The 20303-nt window shown below is 40.8% G+C and overlaps 1 protein-coding gene across 3 annotated transcripts in view; it reads left to right on the top strand.

Moving 5' to 3' along the window:
* chd1 (chromodomain helicase DNA binding protein 1) overlaps positions 1-20303 on the top strand; it is a 196369-nt gene that overhangs the window by 105175 nt on the left and 70891 nt on the right. For all 3 annotated transcript variants that reach the window (XM_069892317.1, XM_069892325.1, XM_069892309.1), the window contains 4 exons: positions 486-751; positions 1804-2029; positions 5981-6081; positions 12083-12261. In XM_069892317.1, coding sequence (XP_069748418.1) covers positions 486-751; positions 1804-2029; positions 5981-6081; positions 12083-12261 — 772 coding nt within the window. The remainder of the gene's footprint in view (positions 1-485; positions 752-1803; positions 2030-5980; positions 6082-12082; positions 12262-20303) is intronic.

Below are 20303 nucleotides of genomic sequence, written 5' to 3'. Positions count from 1 at the left end.
AGTGTTAAAGTTGATCTTCCCTATTTCTAAACTGCAAATCTGGAACATATTTATTCTTCAGATCACTTTAATATGCTCTTATGAACTTTGCCCAATACCTTGATTTTCCTGAGGCCATTGGCACTTCTTGCTGCCTTCAATGTACTTCCCTCATCCAGTTGCTTTTATACACAGAAGCTACTTCACATAATGAACAAAACTTCAGGAAACCGAAAGGCCTGTGCAATTAATTGTATTTGGACGAAATGAATTGTAAAGAAGGCTAAGGCTCTTTTGATGATCACATTTTTTTTTAGGTTGTCTAGATTTTTTTAAATCAGATTTAGCTTTTTTTTTGCAAAGAATGGAAATCTACAACATCGAAAAAGTTCACCCCCTCTTCAAGTATGCATTTAAAGGCATTTGTCTATTGTATTTGTTTGACCTTGAGTTGACAGGAAAACATTTCAACTGCAAACTTAAAATTGTACTCTCTATTATCAAAGGGCCAAAACAAAAAAGGTGAAGGGAAAGGGACTGAAGAGATCTGTTGAATCATCAGATGAAGACGACGACGACGAAGACGACGAACATAAGAGGGGTTCGCGTCGTCAGGCAACAGTGAATGTTAGCTACAAGGAAGATGAAGATGCTAAAACAGATTCTGATGATTTACTTGAAATCTGTGGGGAAGATCTCCCTCTTCCAGAAGAAGAAGAAGAATATGAAACATTGGAGAGAGTAATGGAATCACGGGTTGGAAGGAAAGGAGGCAAGTTACTAATCTTCAAAGACATGGTTAAATACCATTTAAATAATGGCCACCACAATAGCGAATTCATATTAGCAAAACTATTTTACAATATACAGAAATTTGGGCATCTGTACAACTTTCATAAATTTTGGGTTATGTTCTCAGCTGGGGAGATATTGAAATTATAAAACTGAACTAGAGAATGTCAATCCTACTTTTTATTATCTGGTCTCTGATACACTGGTAACTTAGGATACATATCTGTGAATGGAAATGCTAATTTAATCAGCTCTAGATGGAATTACAGGTGCATAATCTTTGATCCAAAATCCTTGGAACGAGACACTTTTCTGCTTTCGAAATTTTTTGGATAACAGAATGATATTAAAACGATGGTACTTTTGAGTAATTGCTGGGTGTGGGGGAGAGACTTGTTGGTAGCATTGGATGAAGTAGGTGGTAAATGAAGTGAGATAAAGATAGACCGCTTTCTCCCTGCTCGCCCGCCCGAGTCCCACCGTTGTTCTCTCCCGGCTTGCCTACCCAAGCCGCGCTGCCACTCTCTCCCCGCCCGAGCCATGCTACTGCTCTCTCCCCACTCGCCCGCCCAATCCATGCTGCCGCTCTCTCCCCGAGCCACTCCCTCTGTCAAATCCCCTTTCAGCGGGGTTGCTGAAATTCTGCTCGATGACAATCCCTGTATTTTTAAGTAAAACTAAAACTGGCTCAAACTAAGCTAAGCACCTGAAAATATACTGTATGTTCAGTTAAAAAAAAAGTTTTGTTTTCAGAATTTTGGATAAAAGATTACCTATCTATATTATTGTCCACTCATTAGTTGGATGCCAAAAATATGGTATGCTCTCACTAGCCAAATGAATATGAACCACAACCATTTTTGGTAAACTGTCTGGCCATATTCATTAGGCTGGTTAGTTTTGATTTTTTTTAAATTTTCTACTACTTACTAGTAAAAAATATTGTACTTCTCATCTAAGAGTACTGTAGGATTTTTGAGGGGAAGTATGAACTGAGATTTTTAATGTTTTAAAAAATTTCATGCCATTTAGCAACTGGTGCTGCAACCACGACTTACGCAGTAGAGGCCGAGGGTGACCCTAATAGCGGTTTTGATACCTTATTGGAGGTTGGAGAACAGCAGTATCTAATTAAATGGAAGGGATGGTCTCATCTCCACAACACCTGGGAAAGTGAAGAAACACTTGTGCAACAAAATACAAAAGGAATGAAGAAACTGGAGAATTATAAGAAAAAGGAAGAGGAAATGAAACGATGGTATGTAATTGGGATGAGAATCTTTTCTTTTAACTTTACAACTTTCTGCAAAATATATATACAGTATATGTATATATATTTTTGAAATGTGGTGGCTCAGACATGCTCAAGATAGTGACCCGGTTCTATTTTAACAACCAGAATTGTCTGTGTAAAGTTGGTACATTCTCGCTGTGACTTCTGGGTCTATCCCAATGCTCTGGTTTTCTTCCACATCTCAAAGACATGGTGCTTGTTAAATTAATTTGCTACTCGAAATTAGATCCTTTACAGTTGGCTGTGGGAGAATCACATGGGTGTTAATGAGAAATTAGATAACAAGAAAATAAGTGAGGGAATGGGATTGATCTGATTGCTGTGTTGCAAGATAATATGAAGAGGATACAAATTTTCAAGGTATAGAAGCTGATAATCTTGGCACTAGGGAAAGTTGATAGCTTTAGGATTTGGTATGTAATTAAAGCACAAATTTTTATACAATCATCCACTTGAGTTTGGGAAGAATCCTCAATATAAGTCAGGTATGATTCAGATCAAGTGCACAGAGGGAGGGCGAGCAGGTGAGGCCCTGAAGAGGGAATATAGGGAGTTAGGAAGGAAGCTGAAAAGCAGGACCTCAAGGATGGTAATCTCAGAATTTCTGCCACATACTAATGAGGACAGGAATAGGAAGTTATGGCAGATGAATCTGTGGCTGAAGAGTTGGTGCAGGGGGTAGGGGTTCACATTCAAGATTCCTTTATTGTCGTATAATAGAAGAGAACATGTAATATTACATCAAATTGCCTTCTGCCTGTTGTAAGCCTGACAAACTGTTGCCCTGGGCCCCTTACAGTACAAGAGAAAGAGAAGCAAGTTAGAGTTCCTTCAGAGTCATTGAGTATCTGGATTTGCTCCCGCAACATCTGCAACCGCACAGACCCCTGTTCAGTGCATCGGCAACTGAGCTCCAGGTCCAAACCTCCAACAAGATCAGAAAGCCTCAGCATCCTCTCAGATCCCTGGTCTGATACCTGCTTCCCATGACCCAGTCTCCAGCAGCCCGTGCAGGTCCCCTCGACTGCAAGTCGCCCTCAGTCTGTGTGGACCCATCAGTCACTGATCTCCTCAATGATTTTCCACCATGATCACTACCTTGTAGGGTTATCTCCTCTGCTTCTCCATCTCAACTGTGGATGTTCTACCCGTTTCTGATGCTCTGCACTGCAGCGTGGGGGGGTGTCAAAATGGGAAGGGATCAATCACTGTCATGGGAGTAGTCTATATGCTCTCAAATGGCCCCAGGACATTCCTCCCCAGTGTCTCCAACCCTTTGTAGCTGCTGCTTAGAGCAGGTGCCTTCATCTTGAGCACAGACCTGTGGTTGCAGGATTTTAATTTTAAAACATCTTCAGCTCCTCCAATAGGCCATTAAGCCCCTGTACAGAGCCACTGGCATTAGGACCAGGCCATTTAAAACTTCAGAGCAGTGTTGTGTCTCCACTCCCTGGACAGATTTTTACATAGTAGAATTAAGGGACATAGGGGAAAGGAGGTGAGACTATCGATCTTATGGAATGGTGGAGCAGGCTTGATGGGCCAGATAGTCTCCTCCTGCTCAGATTTCTTATGTCCTTGTGTTGTCCCAGGTCCACGCCAGCGGCAGTGCTGCCATTTTATTTTTGTGGATTGTAATGATCCCTTCTGGGAAATGTATGACCTGTACAAAAAGAGTGGGTTGCACTTGAACCGGAGGGTTACTAATATCCTTGTAGCAGGTTTGCTCGAGGATTTGGCATAGGGGGGGTTGGGAACCAGAATGAGAGGGCTGAGAATAGAGCAGATGGTGGAAAGGTTGATGCCCTTGTAGTGAGTTTGTGAGGAAGGAAGGGCAGTGGAAGGAGCATAAATGAAATCAGTCAGAGGGTTTGAAATATGTGTATTTCAATGACAGAAGTATTAGGAATAAGGGAGGTGAGCTTAGAGCATGGATCAGTTCATAGATTTACGATGTAGAGTTACAGAGACTTGGATGACACAAGAACTGGATTTGATGATGCAGGTTCTGGTATTTAGATGCTTTTAAAGAGAAAGGATGGGAGGTAAAAGAAGGGCATGGAGTAGCATTCCTAATTAGGAGTAATAGCGCAGCTGCTGAAAGCGAGAACGTTGAGGAGGGATTGTCCATTGAGTCAGTGTGGGTGGAAGTCAGAAACAAGAGGAAGGGATTTTGGGAGTAGTCTATAGGCTCACAAATAGCCCCAGGACACTGAGGAGCAGATAAATTGGCAGATTTTGGAAAGGTAAAGAATAGCATGATTGTTGATATGAGAAAATTGTTTAAGATGTTAAGAAATAGAAAGTGTGCTGACTGGCTGCATCAGTCTGGTATGGGGGCACCAATACCTCTGAGTGGAAAGGCCTACAAAAGATAGTGGACACTGCCCAGTATATCATAGGCAAAAGTCTCCTCACCATCAAGAAAATGGACATTGAACATTGCTGTCAGAAAGTAGCAGCAATCATCAAGGGTCCACATCACCCAGGACATACTCTGTTCTCACTGCTGCCATCAGAAAAGAGGTATAGATGTCACAAGACACATACCAGCAGGTTCAGGAACAGTTGCTACCCCTCCAACATCAGACTCTTAAACAAGAGAGTCAATCAAAATTCATTTGAGGACTCTTACTTTGAACATTTTTTATTTTTTTTCTGTATTTGCACAGCCAGAGGAGATAGGGATGTCCTAATGTTCACTAGAGAGAGGGACCTTGGTCAATGTGAGGTCAGTATAGAACAAGCTTGTTTGCTGGAGTATGCTGAGATGAAAAATGATGAAGTGCTGGATCTTCTTAAAAACATAAGATGGGCAAGTCCCTGGGGCCAAATGGGATATACCCCACGTTACATCAGGAAGAGATGGAAGAGTTTGCTGCAGCATTTGCAGTGATCTTTTGCATCTTCCTTGGCCACAATGGAGAATGGCCAATGTGATCCCCTTGTTTAAAAAAAGTGATAAAGCAATCCTGGGAATTATAAACCAGTGAGTCTTTTATCAGTGGTGGGCAAACTATTAGGATTCTTAGGGACTGGATTTACGAGCATTTGGAGAAATATAGTCTTCCCAGAGATAGTGTGGTTTTGAGTGAGGTAGGTTGTGCCTCACGAGCCTAAATGAGTTTTTTTAAGAAGTAAGGAAAGAACATGGATGCAAGAAAATTGGAGGTTTATGGGTGTGAGGGAAGGTTTAGTTTGTTGAGTTGGTCAGCACAATATAATGGGCTGTAATGTTCTATGTTCTTTCAATGTTTTCTAAACACTCATCTGCCTGGGAGAAGTGGAGAGAAGTTATTTGAGTACATCCATCAGCATGTTCATCTTAAAGTACTATTATTGCCATTTCTAGAAACAGAACTCTGGTTTCACCTTTAACCCGAGCCAATATGTGCCTTGGTTCTCTGTTTTGAAAGGTGCACATTTAACTTCAGTGATCCTCCGATTTTGCACTTGCACGGAAGACTAAATTTTTCATTGGTCTGTCCTTCTGCCACTGGAGAAATTTACGTTAAAAAAAACGTGACTTAACCTTGTTTCATTGGTCTCTCTGAAATTCTCTATTGAATAATGTAGTGCAAAAGTTGAAGGTAGTGGTCACTTATCTCAAGTTAGCATCATTTTGGTTTTCTTGTCAGTTGGAACATATTTGCAGTGATATGTAGAATAACTGACAGTATCAGGATTTCTATATCAAACTATGGAAGCCCATAAATCCTCACATTCCTGTATTTTCCCAGAATGGTGAGGAAAAACATCAGTAATTTTTCTGCCATGTAGTATCAGCAGTAGTATAAAATTAGAAAAACAATTTGGAAATGAATGAATACTAAATGGAAGATTAGCTACTTTCCCTTCAATTCATTGTTGTTTAATTTTACTCAAAATATAATTTTGAAACATTTAACCTTGTAGGTTGAAAACAGCATCTCCTGAAGATATAGAATACTTGAACTGTCAACAGGAATTGGTCGATGATTTGCACAGGCAATATCAATTGGTGGAACGAATAATTGGTAAGAATTCATAAATAGTTGCAACCTCTGACTTCAAATATAATGCATCTTTCAACCTACATCATAATATTGATCAGCTGTCCAGTAGATTTTGATTGTACTGGAATAAATTACTGAGTTTCATTGACACAGTATTGATGAATTAGATTATGTTTAGTTAAGGTTGATAAGAGAGAGTGCAGAGAAGGTTCACGAGAATGTTGACAGGATTTCAGGGTCTGAGTTACAGGGAAAGGTTGTACAGACTGGGGCTTTTTTCTCTGGAGCGTCGAAGATTGAGAGGGGACTTGATAGAGGTGTTTAAGATTTGAAAAGGGACAGACAGAGTAAACGTGGATAGGCTTTTTCAATTAAGAGTGGGGGAGATTCAAACTAGAGGACATGGTTTAAGATTGAAGGGGGGAAATTATAAGGGGAACATGAGGGGAAATTTCTTTACGCAGAGGGTGGTGGGATGTGGAATGAGCTTCCAGCAGACGTGGTTGAGGCGGGATCATTGATTACATTTAAGGAAAGACTGGATCGTTACATGGATAGGAGGGGACTAGAGGGGTATGGACCGGGTGCTGGTCAGTGGGACTAGGAGGGTGGGGATTTGCTACGGCATGGACTAGTAGGGCAAAATTAAGATATTTTCCCTTGTGATCAATGTAAGCTACTGTTGTCAGGCAGTAATGAATGGTCAGAGACACGACTTTTAAATCTGATATGATTTCAGCTATTGGCATTTATTTTGTCTCTTTTAACTGCAGCAATGAAAACTTGATGTCAAAGACTGGATACTTTTTTTAATAGTTTATTGTGAATTATGTTCATTCTATGTGAAGGTCTCCTTGAACCCCAAATGATAGCAGCATCTTATTTCAATAGATTATGCTTGTTGATATCTTGAATGCTTACTGGGAAAATAGATTGGGTTTATTCTGAAGCCGCAGGGAAGTATAGGTGCTGGAATCTAGAGCAAAAAAAAAGTGCTGTAAGAGCTTAGTGGGTTGAGTATTATCTATGAGGGTAAAGGAATTGTCGATGTTTCAGGTTGAGACATTGCATGAGGATCTCATTTATTTTGTTTGAGGGAATTGTTAACAGTGGGTAAATGGCAGAGTAAAGAAAGGAGAATCCTAAAAGATTCTATATGAAGAGTTAAAAGATACCCAAGGAAAGAGTACAGTAGTTCAAATATATTGTCATGTACACCAAGATGTAGTGATAAAGTTGGTTCTGTGAGCAGTCCATCTATACATCCTGTACATAATACAACAAGCAAGATTGGGTCAAGAAAAAGGTGTATGCAGGCTTAGACAGCTGTTAGGCAAGTTCCTTGACGAGTACAAGGAAGGAAAGAGTACACTCAAGGAGGAAATTAGTGGAGGATAAAGAAGTCATGATTGTACCAGAACAGTTAAGTCAGGAGCTGCAAGTCAGCTGAAATCTAAAGAAAATTATTTGCAAGCATTATGATTTCAATAGCAATGCCATTTTTTAAACTTAGACGTACAGCATGGTAACAGGCCCTTTTAGCCCATGAGCTCAATTACACCCAATTGACCTACATCCCAAGTTGGTTTCGAACAATTGGAGGAAACCAGAGCCCCCAGAGGAAACCCATGCAGACAAGGGAAGAATGTACAAACTCCTTATAGATAGTGCAGGATTGCAACCTCAATCCCATTCGTTGGCGTTGTACTAACCATTTGTGGAAACAATTTGAGAGTTTTTTTGCATCTAATAGAATAGGCTTGTAGAAGCAATTTATGTACTTGCATGTAAAAGATTAGCAGTTTGTTTCAAGAATAGATCTCAGTATAGAATTTAACTAGTTATGACCTATTATCAGTAATATTTATGCCAGCTGGTTTAACTTTACTATTGTTAATAGTACTTATATTTTGTTTCCTTGGAAGCTTCCTAACAATTATTTTCATCAGTTTTTAAACTCGTTTTCCTACATATTGTCAGTCATTAACAAAATAAGAAAACAAATTTGGATGGAATTTTGTTGGTATGAGTTAAGAAACTTTTTTTAAAAATTGTCATTTCATGTTTGAAGTCTCTAGTTTTAATCCCTGGGATGTACAAACTAAGCTTGTATGTCAACCTGAATGTTAATAGTATTGAAGATTTGGTAAAGAAAAAGGTGTACACAGGTTTAGACAGCTGTTAGGCAGGCAAGTTCCTTGAAGAGTACAAGGAAGGAGTACACTCAAGGAGGAAATTAGTGGAGAATGAAGAAAACATGAGAAATCCCTGGCAGATAAAATAAAGGAGAATCCTAAAAGATTCTATCTGAAGAGTTAAAAGATACCTAAGGAGAGAGTAGAGTAGTTCAAATATATTATCATGTACACCAAGATGTAGTGATAAAGTTGGTTCTGTGAGCAGTCCATCTATACATCCTGTACATAGTACAACAAGTAAGACACCATACAGAAATGTATAGTCACAGAGGTCGGGTGATACAAGGCAAAGACAACATAATTTTGCTATTATAAATTTCATTCAGCAGTCTTATAACAGTAGCAAAGAAACTGCCCTTAAATTTGGTAGTTCCCTTCAAAGATCAACATACTGGTAATCTATGTGTGGAACCGTGAGAAATGGATGATGACTTAAAAGAATACACCTTTACTGTGGAAAGGACATAAACTCTTGAGTTCAGAGGAGGGAACATTTATATCCTGGAGCACATGAACATTGTGAAAGAGAAGGCATTGGAGGTTGTGAAATGGATAAAGATGGATGAATCCATGGAGTTTGACCAGGAGTATCCTGGGATGTTATAGGAAGTAAGGGAGGAGATTGCTGGGGCCGTGGAAGAGAATTCTAAAACTTCATTTAACCACTGGTTTGGTACTGGAAGTCTGAAAAAATAGCAGCAGGGATAAGCCATGAAATTACAGCTGTGTATTGATGATAACAAAATTATTGGAAGGATTCTAAAATTGGATAGGTATATGGATAGAGAATGGAGGGTTATGGGCAGGGTGCAGGTAGGTGGGACTAGAGGAGAGTACTTGGTTCGGTGTGGACTAGAAGGGTCGAGATGGCCTGTTTTCGCACTGTAATTGTTATATGGTTATGGTTATTACATGATTAATAAGTTTGCAGAAATACTAATATTGTTAATGTAGTGGACAGTGTTGAAAGTTGTCTAAAGTTACAACAAAATATTGATTGTCTTGGAAAGTGGGCAAAGGAATGGCAGATGGAATTTAATTCAGACACATGTGATGCACTTTGAGAAGCTGAATGAGGGCATGACATACACAGTGAACAGCAGGGTCCTCAGAGATATTATTGTACAGAGAAACATTGGGGAATGTGTTTAATCCTTAAAAGTGGCAACACCTGTGGACAGTGGTGAAGGAAGCATATGGATTACTTACCTTCATTGGCTGAGGCATGGAGTACAAGAAATGAGATGTCATGTCACAGATGCACAAAACGTTGCGTATAGTTTTGATTGGCATACTAAAGGAAAGATGTGATTAAGTTGGAAAGAGTGCAGAAAAGATTTTGAAAAGTGTTGCCTGGATTGGACGGATTGAAGAGCGATTAAATTAGCTAGATCTTGTCTTTCTGGAGTAAAGGAGGCTGATAGCTGACTTATAGATGCTAATAAAATTATGAGAGGCTTATATAGAATAGGTAATTAAAGTCTGTTCCCCATGGCGTGTCCAAAACTAGAAGGCATAGGTTTAAGGTGAGGGGGAGTAGTTTCGAGGAAATAAATTTTTCACTTGTTATCTGGAATGAGCTGCCAGAGAAAGTGAAGAAGACAGGAGCACTACATCAATTATCTTATGCTCCATAAAAATTGCATGCACTTCATTCGAATTGTTCTGATCAATGTTTTAGATGTAATAAAGTAGGATCTTTCCTGCATGCAGCCCAGCCATGTGAAAAAGTAGATAAGTTTTGGAAGAATATAAGTATTTTATTGGAACGAGTTTTGAAGATGCAAATTTTGAAGGATCCCAGAGTAATTTTATTGGGAGATACTTCCCAATTGAAGTTAGATATTTATCAAAAGAAATTTTTAAGTGTAGCAATAGCAATGAAATCTATAGCCGTAACATGGAAATCTGGTGATATTGTGGGGTTGAATAGATGGCGAATGGAATTCTTAAATTGTATACCATTATAGAGAATAACATAATTTACAAAATCAATCAGAAAAATTTGATAAGGTTTAGAAACCCTACATGGATTTTATTGTTATGACTTTACCTGCAGTGTCCATCACGTCCCCATCCAACCCGCCCTAATTAGTTATGGCTTAAGATTGAAATGTAAACTGCAATTAATTAATTAACAGATATAGGTTTATTATACAAGCTTTTTCTTTTCCTACTTTTTTTGGGGATAGGGGGGTGGGTAGGGGTTAGAAAATATATACAAACTATATTACGTTTGTGTCATTTTTATTATTATGTTATGGATGAATACTGTATATGTTTTGACGCAAATGGAAAATAAAATATATTTTTTTAAAAGACAGGAACATTAACTATTTTTAGGAGACCTTAGAATGGGTACTTAAATAGCAAGGTATGAGATATTGCTGAATTAATGCAGGCAAGAGGGATCAGTATAGATAGTCATGGTTGGAATGGTGCAATGGCCTCTTTCTCTGCTATACAACTTTGATTCTGGCTGAGTCAATTTTTTTGCAATATCACTGTAAATAGGATTTTTAAATATGAATGGGAAAAGAGTTGGGTGTGGATGGGATATTGATTTATGCTAAGAAATTCTTGAAAACAGCAGTCTTAAAAAGAAGCTAATGGATCATGAGATCCTGAGTTCCCAATTCTCTGTAACAAGACAGCCTCCTGTCCAGTCTGGCATTGAACCATAGCTCGAGGTATCAACCTCCTCTGTCCCTGATTCTGAATTCCTAATACAATTAAGAAGCAAACAGTTCTCCCTTTGGGAACCCATTTTCACCACTGGTACCCTCAAGTCCTTGTCCTGATAACTGGTTCCTTTGAGCTGGTCTCCAACAGTCTGTTATGAAGCATTTGCTCATCAAGTTCTAAGCTGGTCTGTTGATATGGTCTCCTACCCTGTAAAGTCCTCTCCTAGCCTTCTCTCTGTGGGAGTAGCAAGGGTGCTGTTCTCCTGCTGTGATGCCCTGCTTCAGTCTGTTGCTCCCCCCAATGCCTGCAACTCTCTTGGTTTGGGCTGCCAAGCATTGGAGCTGCCTTCTTGGCCAAGGAAGTAGATCTTGAATATAAATAAAAAGCTGCTGGCCCCAATTCACAGTTTAATGGTTGGTCAGTAGGATCTTGCAGAGAATGGAGAAAGACACGTCTCCACTGCTTCTGGATTAGTAGCTGCATTGCCATCGAGGAGAGAGATTTCATAGGAAGGATACATGCTACATTTAGATTTTCTGTGAAGAGAAATTTGATTTAAAGAATTCAACACAAGCAAAAAAAATAGCTTGTAAAAACTTTTTAAAATCAGAACCAAAGAGCATTCTGAAGCTGTGACAAAAGCAGGGATGGTGTCAAAAGGAAAGATTGGTGAAAAGGAATCAGAGGAGTTTGGGAATACCGTAGGCATGTTAGTTTGGACTAGGATTCTTGTGAATGTCAACACTGTGGATCAAATTGCTTAAACCTTTGTTGAAACTCTGAAGTAAATTATTGTAGTTCTTGTAGAAATGCAAAAAAAAATGTAAAAAGTTGTTAAATGCACAAACCATTTGCTGCAATTCCGGCAGCATCAGACAAAAGTTAATATTTCAGGTCCTTGTATGTTGATAGCTTCTGCATACAAAATGTCCAAAGTGGAATAATCCTAGCATTTTGTTTGTTTTAAGAGTATTCAACATCTCTGTTAATTTGACATTGTATTATTGAAAAAGTATTAAACAAGAATTAATGTGAAATACACAGAATGCTAGAGAAACTCAGCTGGTCACACATACAAGAATTAATATTTGAGTTGTACATTATTGGTTGTCTTCATTTACCTATTTTATCATGACCAGCACACTCCAACCAGAAGTCTGCTTCTGGTCATCCAGACTATTTGTGCAAGTGGCAAGGACTGTCCTACTCTGAGTGCAGCTGGGAAGATGGTGCTCTTATGTCCCGAAAATTTCAGTCGCATATTGATTCGTATACAAACCGGAATCAATCCAAAACCATCCCTTTGAAGGAATGCAAGGTAAATAAATACTTGGGTTTATACACACTAAATTATTTCAATGCACCTGAATATTCCATATGAAGAAAATTTTTGTCATTTGTTCTGTACTGAGTATTTTTAATATGGATGGTTTGTACCTAATCTGATTTGTTTGTACATGTTTGGTGGTGTTTTGGAGGATGTGGTTTTATTCAGTCGTAATTTGCAAAAATTGATAGGCGTGGCTGTTTCTGGCAACTGGGTGCAGGTAAGGGAGTGTTCTGTGATGGCAGCTGGCAGACACGAGTTCAAGTCATTAAACAAACTAGTCACAGGAAGGGCAGGCATGAAACCTCATTGGTTCCTAATGACCTTTAGGGGGAGGAAATCTACCATCTTACTCCAACGGGTTTAACTGCCCTGACTGAGGAGGCGTCAAGATGAGCAATAAATGCTAGTGATGTCTGCATCCTTTGAACGAATAAATGAAATATCTGCTCCACATCAGTCGGTTGGGTAATTTCAGAAACCTCTACAAGCAGGACTTTTTTTTTCTCTCCTCCCATCGATGACTGACAGGTCCCTACTATTGGCAGCGTGACTCCTTACTTCTTCGTAGCATTCCAGACCGAATGTATGGATCATAGAACACTGATGGCCTGTCAAAACATTTATTGGAGACGTAATATTATAAATTCCACATTCCAGTTCAATTGCAGTTCTCGTTCAGGCTTTGGTGTGCTATTAAAATTAATTGATTCAGCATTTGTATTAAAATTTAAATGCCTTTTGGGCTTGCACCTATAGAAAATAGGACATTACAGTACAGTTCAGGGCCTTCAGTCCTTGATAATAGGCCAAATTATATATTTCTACCGAAAAAATAAACCCTTCCTACTTTGTAACCTTCATGTGCCTGTCTAAGTGTCTGTTAAATGCTCCTAATATTTTTGCATCCACCACCACCCTTGGCAAGACATTTTAAGTGCCCAGAACTCTGTATATAAAAAAAAACATCCCTGGTGTCTCCCCTAAACTTTCTTCCCTTCAATTTATACAGATATCCTCTGGTGTTTGCTATTCCTTCCTTGGGAAAAAGGTGCTTGCTGTCCATTTTATCTATGCCTCCCAGAATCTTGTAAACCTCTTCTCATCCTTCTTTGCTCCCAAGAGAAAAGTCCAATCTCTGCTAATTTTGCTTCATAAGACTGATTTTCCATTCGAGGCAACATTTTGGTAAATATCTGCACCTTCTCCATAGCTTCCACATCCTACCTATAATGAAGTGACCAGAACTGAACACAAATGGTCTCTCGACTCTGGAACTCAGTCCCCATATTAATGAAGCCCACCATCCCAAATGCGCAGCAATCTTTAGAGATGTATGGATTTGGACCCCAATGTCTCTCCGTTCCACCATACTGTTAAGTATCTGACCATTAACCCTGTACACAGCCATCAAGTTTGACCTTCCAAAATGCATCACCTCACATTTATCTGGATTAAATTCCATCTGTCACTTTTCTGCCCAACTTGCCTCCTGTCCATATCTTTTTATGACCTATGACAACCTTCAGCGCTTTCCACAATTCCTCCAACCTTCGTATCATCTGCAAACTTACTTACTCATCCTTCCACTTCTTCATTTAGATCACTTATAAAAGTTACAAAGAGCAGGGGTCCCAGACATATCTCTGCAGAACTCCACTGGTCACTGATCTCCAAGCAGAATCTTTTCTGTCCCCTACTACTCACTGCTTTCTACATGCAAATAAATATTTAATCCACACAGCCATCGTTTCCATGGATCCCATGCCTTTCTGAATGATTCTCTCATGGGGAACCTTGTCAAATTCCTTACTGTTCCCCAACATCTCTAGCAAACCTGCTTCCATTTCAACCTCATCTGCTGCCCTACCTTCATCAATTTCTTTTGTTACCTCCTCTAAAAAAATCAATTACGCTCATGAGGCACAAGCTTCCCCTCACAAAACCATGCTCATAAATCCTGTCCATAAGAATCATCTCCAATTGTTTGCACATCCCTGACTTAAGACTCACTGGCTTATGATTCCCAGGATTCTCCCTATTACCTTTTTTTAAACAAGGGGATTACATTTGCCATTCTCCAATCCTTGGCACCTCTACTGTGGCCAAGGAGGATGCAAAGATCATCACCAACATGCCAGGTATCTCTTTCATCCCTTTGCACAGCAACCTGGTGTATATTGGATCCAGCCCCAGAGACTTTGCAATCTTAATGTTGTTAAGAAGATCCAGCACTTCCTAATCTCACCGTGGTCCAGCACACAAGCTGGTCTATTCTGACCTCACCTTGACCAAGGTCCTTTTCTCTGGTGAATACTGAAATATTTAGGACCTCCTCCTCCTCCAGGCACATATTGCCTCCTTTATCCTTAAGCAGCCCTACCTTCACTTTTGTCATCCCTCTGTTCTTTACGTATGCATAGAACACCTTGGGGTTCTCTTTAATCCAACTTGCAAAGTACTTCTCGTGCCTCCTTCGAGCTCTTCTAAGTCCTTTCTTAAGTTCGTACCAAATAATTCTCATGAGCCCTTCCTGTTTGCTGCTTCCTATATCTAATGCATGCTTTCTTCTTCCTCTAGATGAGGCAGCTAGCTGTTTTGTTAACCACAGTTCCCATTTACTACCATTTTGCCCTGACTCAGTGGGACAAACCTATCCTGAACCTGGCATAAGTGGTCCCTAGACATCCTCCACATTACTTCTGTGCTTTCTCCCATGAACATCTTTTCCCAATTTACTCTCTGTAGTTCTTGCCTCGTTTCACTGTAATTAGCCTTTCACCAATGGAACTTCCCATTTTAACTGCTTTTCCATAACTATGTTTAAACCTCAGGGAGTTGTTGTCACTTTCACTAAACCGTTCCCTCACTGAGAGGTCTATCACCTGACCAGGTTAGGGTTAGATCCAATATGGCCTCCCCTCGAGTAGACTGGTCTCCACGTACTGTGTCAGGAATCCTTCTTGGACACACCTGAAAAATTCTGCCTCATCTTGCATTCAGGAGGGACCAGTCAATATCAAGGAAGTTGAAGTCTCCCATGACAGTAACCCTGTAATTTCCGCAACATTCCAAAATCTGCTTAATCTGTTCCCCATTGTCCCGCGGGCTATTTGAGGATCTATAGTCTACTCCCAATACTGTGAATGCTCCCTTCTTATTTCTGACTTCCACCTATGCTGACCCAGTACACAATTCCTCTGCAGTGTCCTCCCTTTCTACAGCTGTGATATTATCCTTGATCAGAAATAGACACATTTCAAACCCTCCAACTGACTACATTTCTGCTTCCTTCCCTGCCTGTCTTTCCTCACAAAAACACACAACACATTGCATCATCCTTTACACCTTCTACCCTATTCTCTGCTTTCACATTTTACTTCCCATCCCCTTGCCAAACTTGTCTAAACCCTCCCCAACATCTCTAGCAAACCTGCTGCCAGGATATTGGTCCCTCTTCAGTTCAGGTGAAGCCCATCCTTTTTGTACATATCAAACCTTCTCCAGAAGAGATCCCAATGATCCAAAATCTGAACCCCTGCCCCCTGTACCAACTGTTCAGCCACAACTTCCTATTCCTATCCTCACAGGCAGCAATCCTCAGCTTATTTCCTAACTCCCTTTGTTTCCTCTTCATGACCTCATCCCTACTCCTACCTGTTTCATTGGTATCATGACATCTGACACTCACCCTCCCACTTCAGAATGTTGTGGACTCGATCAGAGACATACCTGACCCTGGCACCTAGGAGGCAATATATGATCTGGGAGCCTCACTCTCGTTCATAGAACTTTCTGTCTGTTTGCCTAAGTAGTGAGTTCCCAATTACTATTGCTCTCCTTTCCCCTTCAGAGTCCAAGTGCCAGACTCTGCAACAGAGACATGACCACTAAGACTTGTCCCTGATAGATTGTTTCCCCACCCACCCCCCAAACACTTTTCAAAACAGCATATTTATTGTTGGGGGTGGCTACTGGAATTGCAGTGGACATGACAAAATAACCACACAAGGCGTTTCTAGAGTGAATCAAATGGATTTTCTCTTCATTACCTGCGCAATCTTTTGAAAGCCAGAATCCCACGCTCGACACGCCCAGACGTCATCATAGCCTGACATCACATGGCCAGTTCAATCTCTCTTGGGAGTTGTAGTACTGCCATGGTGCTGCTACACAGGCCCACCCCAGAACTAAAGAGTTGTCTGTTTTTTAGATGGTCAACCTCGCGATGGACTGTTGGCTGCTGCAAGGGGAGGAAGACTTGTCCACATAAGCTGGTTTAAACGTCAATAGTGAAAGACTGTAGCTTCCCTCCAATGTCCAAAATACAGGTTGACCTAGTTTGTCTGAGTATCCTATAAGGTCCTTCGTAGGGCGTTTGTAAAGGTTGACCAAATATTCCCCTTCAGATGAAGACATATTCACAGTTTTTGAGGTCTTCAGGCACAAAATAAATGTTCTCTATATGATGATGGTGGTATAGGGGTCAATTTCCCTACAGTCTCCTTTAGCCTGCTCAATAGTTTCTTACAATCATTGCTGGAGTTGGAGCCACCAGCAATGTGCCATACACGAGCTCCACAGATGAAGCTTGGAGGTCCTCCTTTGGTGTTGTTTTAATGTCCAATAATACCCAGGGCAGCTCATCAGCATAGTTTGGGCCCTCTAACCAAACCATCAAGGCTGACGTGAGATGTTGATGAAATCTTTCCACCATTCCATTGACTTGGGGATAATAGGCATTCGAATTATGAATTTTTGTACCGAGCAAGCTAGACAAGACAGTCCAAAGCTCTTTATCCAAAATAAACCAAAACGAGACATCCAGGAACTGAGGAACACCCGAGCACAATTGTCTGTAGTAGCATCTACCTTGGGCCACCAAGTGAACCTGTCTATTACTGTAAAAAGAAAACAGTATCCTCTTGAACCAGGAAGCGGAACCAATGATATCCGCGTGAACATGAGCAAAACGCTGAGTAACTGCCAGGAAGGACTGCAGTGATGCCTTAGTATGCTGCTGAACCTTTACTTTTTGCCAGGCAATGCAGGACCTCACCATTTGCTTAACATCTTTTTTAAGACCGTACCACGCGAAGCTATCTAAAACCAGACAAACAGTCGATTTAATCGATGGATGTGAGAGACCATGCACAGAGTTGATGATGCCAGGACTACTGGGCGCGGGTGTCCCATTGATATATCACGGAGGAGTAGTTTTCCATTAACTCCAAACTAGACATTCTTCAATTGCAGGTTCGTGATTGCAGTCCAATAAGCATTCATCTAATGGTCATGTTCTTTCCGTGGCCAAAGCTGTGTAGTCAATTCCTTGATCTACAGATGAAAACTCGAGTGGAGCCGAGTGAAAAAGTGCATCAGCTACTCCATTGTCTTTTCCTGAAATATGTAGTATTTTTGTGGAGAGCTCTGAAATGAATGATAATTGTCGTTGTTGTCGGGCTGACCAAACAATAACAAAAGTGTCGAATAGACAAGTAAATGACCAAAAGCTCCTTATCAAAAGCACTGTATTTCTTCTCTGCTTCACAAAGATGGTGGCTGAAGAATGCTAACGGTTTCCATTGTGCGTCAACATATTGAAGTGCACCTCCTATAGCCGTACTGGAAGCATCTGTAGAAAGGGCGGTGGCTGCATTTAAAACTGGGAGGCTGAGCATAATGGCATGAGTCAGGAAATCTTTTGTCTTTGAGAAGGCATTGTTTCCTTCTACAGTCCAATGGATGGTTCTGGCATTTCCAGACAGTAAATCAAAAAGAGTCTTCATGGTATAAGCAGCTCCCAGAAGAAACCAACAGTAAAAATATACCATTCCCAAGAATTTCTGCAGGCTTTTAACTGTAGCAGGTCTTGAATACTTGGTAATGGCCTCAACTTTGGATGGCAGCAGAGTCACTCCTTCCTGAATAATCTCATGTCCCAAGAAATCAATCATTTCTTGTCCAAAACCACATTTATATGGATTGATGGTCAGTCCAAACTTTTAAAGAAGAATAAAAAGTTCATGAAGCTGTTCCAAATGTTCTTAGTCCTATTGGCCACTAAAATGTCATTGAGGGAAATGAAGACATTGGTCATACCATGTCCTAAAGCATCCATCACCCGTTGAAATGATTGAGCAGCATTCTTTAATCCAAATGGCATTCGTAAAAATTCAAACAACCCGAATGGGGTAATTATTGCTGTTTTTGGAATGTCTTCTGGCTCTACTGGTACTTGGTGATAGCCATGCACCAAGTCTATTTTGGAGAAGACCTTCACTCCATGCAAATTAGCAGAGAATTCCTGAATGTGAGGTATTGGATAACGATCCAGGAAGCTACCTGTAATCTCCACAAGGTCACCAAGCTCCATTGTGTTTTGGGACCATATGTAATGGAGATGCCCAGGGACTATCGGACCTATGAATTATGCTTAGTTCCTTCATCTTGGAAAACTCTTCCTTAGCTAAGCACAGATTCTCTGGAGGCAAGTGGTGCTCTTTAGCATAGATAGGAGGGCCCTTAATACAAATGTGATGAGTAACAGTGGAGGCAGAAAATTGTAGAGTAGTAATCTCAGGGAAATCTTCCAACAGCTTGGAGAATTCATCTGTTGGTTTACTTAATGTTTGAAGGCGCAGAGCAGGGGTATAGGCGTCTGCCAGAGGAATGGTCTGAAAAGTAGTTCCAACTATTAGCTGGCACCCTTCTAAGTCGACGAGGAATGAATGAGCCTGAAGAAAATCTGCACCCAGCAATGGTTGGTATACTGCTGCTATAATAAATGGCCAAGTGTAGAGATGATTCTCAAACTTGACATTCATCTTTCTGGTGCCAAAGGTTGGAATGTTGGATCTGTTAACTGCTTGTAGTTCCAGGTCTGAGGTAGGATGGTGTGTGTCAAAACCAGTGGGTGGAAATATACCAACTCTGAACCTGTGTCCACCAGGAATTTTCATTGGGACAACTGATCCCATACACACAGTAGGGTTGAATGTTTCTTGCCAACAGCCATTGGCAAGGGTAGAAGGCACTTGCGGGCATTTACTCCCCAACGCCTGTGGTAATAACACCAAGATGAGGTGTTGTCTTGGAGCATTGCCTGCTTGTAGGGAGTGATCTGCTGAGAGCACTAGAGTGTGACAAGGTGTCAATATCGATGGGGTAGGTTGTACTTTTGAGCCAGGCACAGAATTTCTGCATCTGCTGCTACAGCCCTTTGGTCCTCAAATGAACACTTGGATAACAAGAGCCTAATATCATCTGGCATTCACTCAAAAAAGAGCTGCTCGAATAAGATTATGAGCCTTCAGCCAGCTGCCAAGAATAGCATTTCATCCATTATTTCTGAAGGGGCGTGGTCTCTCAACCCATCGAAATGTAGTAGTTTGGTTGCCCTTTCCCTATGGGACATTCCATATACATGTAATAAAAGTGCTTTTAAAGCATCATACTTGTTGGTATGTTGTGGATCCCATAGGAAGTCGCTGACCCTCTTAGCAACGGCCTGGTCCAGGGCACTGACAAGATGGGAATAATAAGTGGTGTCCAATTAGACTTTGCGGAGGTGAAATTGTGTTTCAGCCTTTTGGAACCACAGTTCAGGCTCAGCTGTCCAGAAAGGTGGTAGCTTCACAGCAACAGCTGCAGAGTCCATGTTTGTCCACAAATATGTTTTTGGACTTGTCGGGATCCCCAATTGTGCTCACTGGAATCGCAGGGGGCACAATGAAATAACTGCTTTCTAGAGTAAATCAAAGGGGTTTTGTCTTCATCACCTGCACAACCTTTTAAAAGCCAGAATCCCGCACTTGACACGCGCTGATGTCATCACACGCTGACATCACATAGCTGGTTTGATGCCTCCTGGGAGTTGTAATGCCGCTACAAGGTTTTACAGCCACAGGGTTACTCTGTGCTGACTGCCTATTCCGCTTCCCTCTCTTAACAATCACCAAACTACCTGCCTCCTGACCTTTGAGGGTAACTTTCTACCTGAAGCTCCTGAATATCACCACCCCCACTCCATC

Source organism: Narcine bancroftii, chromosome 1, assembly GCF_036971445.1.
Source record: "Narcine bancroftii isolate sNarBan1 chromosome 1, sNarBan1.hap1, whole genome shotgun sequence".
In the NCBI taxonomy this organism is placed as follows: Eukaryota; Metazoa; Chordata; class Chondrichthyes; order Torpediniformes; family Narcinidae; genus Narcine; species Narcine bancroftii.
This window is presented reverse-complemented; position numbering and strand designations above follow the sequence as displayed.